At 36.6% G+C, this 4,915-nt stretch overlaps 3 protein-coding genes across 3 annotated transcripts in view; all 3 read right to left on the bottom strand.

Annotated features, from left to right (window-relative positions):
- The window catches only part of LOC104824070 (probable WRKY transcription factor 4), a 3,187-nt gene extending 2,682 nt beyond the window's left edge, over positions 1-505 (bottom strand). The window contains exon 1 of the mRNA XM_010555999.1: positions 1-505. Within this exon, the coding sequence (XP_010554301.1) occupies positions 1-227 (227 nt within the window). The 5' untranslated portion in view covers positions 228-505.
- A 1,134-nt stretch (positions 506-1,639) lies between these two features.
- Positions 1,640-3,302, bottom strand: LOC104824069 (eukaryotic translation initiation factor 5A-1/2-like). Its single transcript, XM_010555998.2, has 5 exons — positions 3,077-3,302; positions 2,354-2,476; positions 2,188-2,244; positions 2,029-2,103; positions 1,640-1,935 (listed from the first exon to the last, which is right to left on the bottom strand). Exons 1-5 carry the CDS (start codon positions 3,197-3,199, stop codon positions 1,831-1,833), a joined length of 483 nt encoding a protein of 160 aa, XP_010554300.1. The 5' UTR covers positions 3,200-3,302; the 3' UTR covers positions 1,640-1,830.
- A 1,067-nt stretch (positions 3,303-4,369) lies between these two features.
- Positions 4,370-4,915, bottom strand: part of LOC104824068 (uncharacterized protein At5g01610-like) — a 2,102-nt gene continuing 1,556 nt past the window's right edge. The window contains exon 3 of the mRNA XM_010555997.2: positions 4,370-4,906. Within this exon, the coding sequence (XP_010554299.1) occupies positions 4,527-4,906 (380 nt within the window). The 3' untranslated portion in view covers positions 4,370-4,526. The remainder of the gene's footprint in view (positions 4,907-4,915) is intronic.

Genomic DNA, 4,915 nt, shown 5'->3' with positions numbered 1-4,915 from the left:
GCAGCCGGAGAGGCCATGGCTCCGGCGAGGAGCTGAGAGAAGGACCTGTACTCGTCGGAATCGGAGAACAAGTTGGAGACCAGAGTCATGGGGCCGGGGCTGAACCCAACGCCGCTGTTGAAGAACATCTCGCCGAACGGCCGCGGCGGCAGAGAAATCATCGGGCGCGGCGGAGTTCCGGCGGCTGACTTCGACGTCGGAATGGGTTGTTCTTCCTTCTCCGCCATCGATTTTCCCCAAAAGAACAAACAGAAAAAGATGGATTCAAACCCAACAACCCAACCCAAAAAAAAAAACTTTTTTTGTTTGCTCTTTCAATCCTTTTTGTATATATCTGCGTATGTATTCGTGTCGTGTTTCACTTCGCTTTTCCGATTTTTTTTTTGTTTGTTTGTTTTTTTAATGGAGATTTCGGGGTTTTCTCGTGTCCGGAGGCGGAGCTGAAAGAAAAAAAAAACTTTTGCTCCGCAGAACAAAGTCCACGCAGCAGATATGAAATCTCTCTCTCTCTCTCTCTTCATTTTTTCTTGTTAAAACTAGTATTATTTTTAAATTAATTTGGAAAAAAATAAGAGAGCCCGTATTTGTTTATATAAAAGTGAGATTTTACAAAATTCGTGCACAAAAAAACAACCTGGATTTGTTGTCTTTTAGAAAAACTAATTTATACTCAACTCCAAAGAAGTTTTAAAATTTTGGCAAATTTGACCAAAAATCTAAATGAAAATCTATACATTGTAAAAAAAAAAATTTATTCACTCAAAAGTTCAAACCTTTGTTGACAAAAAAGAAAATTTAAAAAGCTTTGGTGTATTTTTTCTAAAAATTGAATAAAGTGTTGAACAGGTTCACATATAAAAGAGAGTAACATGAATTGCAGATTCGTTTCAAGAATTATTCCACTTGTCTCTAACATTAAGCAAAAAATAAGAAAGGACATGTTTAGCATTTTCCGTTTCCAATATTTCTTCGATTTGATTTTTTTTTCTCTTTAAATCGTAAGGTGTCGGAGTTGGATGTGGTGAATGCAACGTTCTGATTGGTCGTTGAGAGGTTTAGAGGCCTTTTAATCGTAGTTGTCTTTAAATTACTGTTTTGTCCCTATCCTGGAGATAAGAGACCACCAGAACCTCCCTCTAAAGTCAACAAGTGTTGCTCTCAACACGTCTTACCAATAGTATCATGCCACGTGGCATAACGGGCCGTAGACCCCCATGGACCGTTCATGCTTTGTGGTATATATATGGTCTCAAAGAAAGGGGCCTGGCCTAGTTCAGTTTTATACGGATTTAATTGTGCACGTCTTTTTTTTTTTTTGAAAGTATTGTATTATTTTGATTTCAGAAAACTTACTAAAAAAAAAAAAGATTATGACGCTAAAAAAAATGATAAAACAAAAAAGTCTTAGACAACTGTTGTGATCAAATAGCAAAACTATATGGTTAGAAGCCGAATATATAAGTGTAGAAAGCTTGTACATGGCTTGACAACAGAAAGTCGGGCCATACCATACACATGCATAGCAAATACAATTTTTATAAACTATATTACATGTGAATTTAGCCCATTATTAATTATAAAAAAATTACTTATAAAATTATAAAAGCATAGAAAAACAAACAGAAACATAGAGATTGAATGGTGCAAGCAGAGGAAGAACTGATGAGTTGGAAGAAAATTGAAAAAAAAAAATCTTAAAAATGGAAAGTATGAAGTCAATAATATGCGAGGCTAATTGAAAACATATTAGACTAAGGCTAAAAGAATAAAAAAAACAACAAAAAGAATCGTATAAGAGAGACCCTTCTGATCCAAAATTTGAGGCGCCATTTAGTTCTTGGGACCAATGTCCTTGAGACCACAGATCTGCTCCTCTCCCATGGCCGACATCACAGACACCACAAGATCCTTTCCTTCCTCGAACCCCGACTTGATCTGTTCATTATACCACTCTTTAGTTCATAGCCTTGACCCGAATCATACATCAATCCCTAAAGGATCGACAATTCAAACAAAACGAAAGCTAACCTGATTGAGCAGATTCTCATCGGTCGGGAGCCTGAGATCATCCTTGGTGTTACCATTGTCAGTCAGCAAGCTAACCTGCAGACGCGTCGACAAATTGAAACAATTTAACAGCTTGCTTATCAAGAGACTGGACATTATAAAGGCAGATGAAACACGTACAAATCCATCTTCGGAGATGTCGATCAGCTGGTAGTCAGTACGATTGACGTGCGGGACCTGATCCATTACAAAAAAAAAAAACACAGAAGCTCAGTTCCAATGCCGAAGAACGAGACAGAAAACAGATACAAAACACAAGGGTTCGGCTAAGATATGTAAATCGTACGTCACAGTTGTGGGAAGAGGGGACGATTTCGTCCAGCTTCTTGCCATTGAAGATATCGATAGCAACGAAGTGGCACTTGGCATGACCGTGCTTGCCGGTCTTGGAGGTTGAAACCTCGACGACCTAAACACAGCATCAAAATATTTGATCATCCACAAATAACAAGATTAGTGATTCATCGTATAATCAAGGAATCAAAAGTTCTTGCCTTCAAGATACAACACAACACTTTTCTGCTACTGATTTGATACTACGGGCAAGTAACGTAATCATCAATCCAATTAACCCGTAAGATTACAAATCCTATGTAACAAGATTATATTAATGATAACGTGCGAGTAAAAGAATCGCCTTCAAGAATTGTAAGATCAAAATTATCGCCTTTTTTCTGGGATCGGAATAAAAAAAAACATAAACTTGTAACCTAAACCAAGCGCTACAATAGACAAACTTCATCTGTCAAACCGCTCAAACAAGATATCTAACAAAACCTTGTCCAAGAGGACGGGAAACTGAGTTAAACGATGCTTTAATTGATCTAATAATCCGAATTGAAATCAGAAACTCGTGTATCGACCAGAAAAAGGGGAGGGGAATCAAAACACAAGATAACGAATTGAACCAAGCAAAACGGACGGAAGCAATGGGAATCCAATCGAGTTGTCGGAAAGAGAATCGAAGAAACCAGAGGTCTAAGATGGGGGAGAAGGAATTAGAGCAAACCTTGCAGGGACGTCCCTTGGCAACGATGTAACCGTTCTTACGGATAGTTCCGGCTTGTTGAGGGTAAGTCTTCGAAGCTCCGGCATCGGCCTTCGACTCAAAGTGTTGCTCCTCGTCCGACATGGTTGCAGAAAGCGAGACCTTCGAAGCTGAGCAAAGAGAATCGGAAAACACAGAGACAAAGGGGGAGAAGCCGAAGAAGAAGAAGATCGATGTGAGAGGGGAGAGAGACCGAGTTGGTTGGTCCCTTTATAAGGTGTATCTAGGGTTTAGTGCGGTGGGAGTTGGAATCTCTCTTAATCTGGACCGTTGGATCACGCAACAGATGTACGGCCCCAAATCGATTTCCAAATCTCGTGCAAACGATAAACCTCTTTAAATTACATATTTTTATCAAGTTACAACTTGTGACAATATTTCAACAACAGCAGCGTCTTTATCCAATACAGTATATTTGAATCCGCCGCATATATTTTTTTCATTATTATTTCGATCTTGTATTAAATCATCCCAAATTTGTAAAAAAAAATACCGTATGTTGTAATTTCATTTGACATATATTTCTTAATTGATGTATTAAATAATAAAATATAACAATATTAGACGAAATATAAAAGTACTGAGATATAATCATGAAAATTTTATTAAATTTAGAAAACAGGGATTTAAAGAGATTTCTAAATATCTGATATAATATCTAATTTATTTATTTAGTTTGGAACTGATATATTTATAATTTATTTTAATTATTAATAAAAGATCACATCTATTAAGACCGTTGGAAGAATCAATTCAAGCAATATTCCAGAGATATTAATCTCGAACATGGCATATTTCCTTTTATGTTCATCCCCCGCCCCACTTGTTTCCTTTTATTAAGTTGATTGCCGTTTGGCATTTAGTAAATTTTCCTTTTGTGTTTTTATCTAATATATATATATATATCCTCAGAAATTTGTAAAGAACTACGGTGGAATAAAGTAAAATAATATTCACCCCCGCACATCAAAATCGTTGCCTTGAAAAAAATATGTAAAATATACGGAATGACGTGATATTTTATTAATAATTAAAATAAACTATAAATACATTAAAATCTCAAACTAAATAAATAAATTAGAAATTACATCAAATATTCATAAATCCTTTTAAATCTCTATTTTTCAATAAAATCTTTATTATATCTTAAATCTCTATTTTTCAATAAAATCTTCAATATATCTCAAGAATAAGAACAGTAAGTTTTTTAAGTATAATTTCATCTAATTTTGTATTTGATATCGAATAGGAATCTGATTCCTCCAAGTTTCTTTCTTGCATTACATGATAAAAATGAAAAAAAAAACATTATAATTGCATAAAATATTCATCATAGACAACCTTCTTCTATACCCAAAACCAAGAACCATAATAAATATAATAATAACACCCCGAGACATTGGAACTCAGCTCAGAACTCTTCCACTTTAACAGAATCACGAGGCGTGTCATAAGCATCCTTAGATCTTGCCTTCTTGACACCGGCAGTGAACCAGAGCTTGTCGGATTTGTGGCTTTCAACCGAAACTGTCGTGACCTTTACCCATACCAACACTTTGGTCTTCATTCCCTCCACGCCCATAAGCTTGCCTCTAAGCAAGATTCCTTTCACTCTGGTCGCGTACCTTATCACTGACGAGTCCTTGAAGGTGACCTCACACGGCGATGGCAGGAAGACGACGAGCTTGTTCTTCGTTTCGTCAAACTCGTAGCAGATTATGTTCTGTGGAAAGAGCCCTGGTGGTAGGTTGTATTCTCTGAGTAGATCCGGCAAGCCTTTCTGCGGTTTTCCTGTAGGGA

The sequence above is a fragment of the Tarenaya hassleriana genome, unplaced genomic scaffold (assembly GCF_000463585.1).
Source record: "Tarenaya hassleriana unplaced genomic scaffold, ASM46358v1 Cleome4, whole genome shotgun sequence".
NCBI lineage: Eukaryota > Viridiplantae > Streptophyta > Magnoliopsida > Brassicales > Cleomaceae > Tarenaya > Tarenaya hassleriana.
This window is presented reverse-complemented; position numbering and strand designations above follow the sequence as displayed.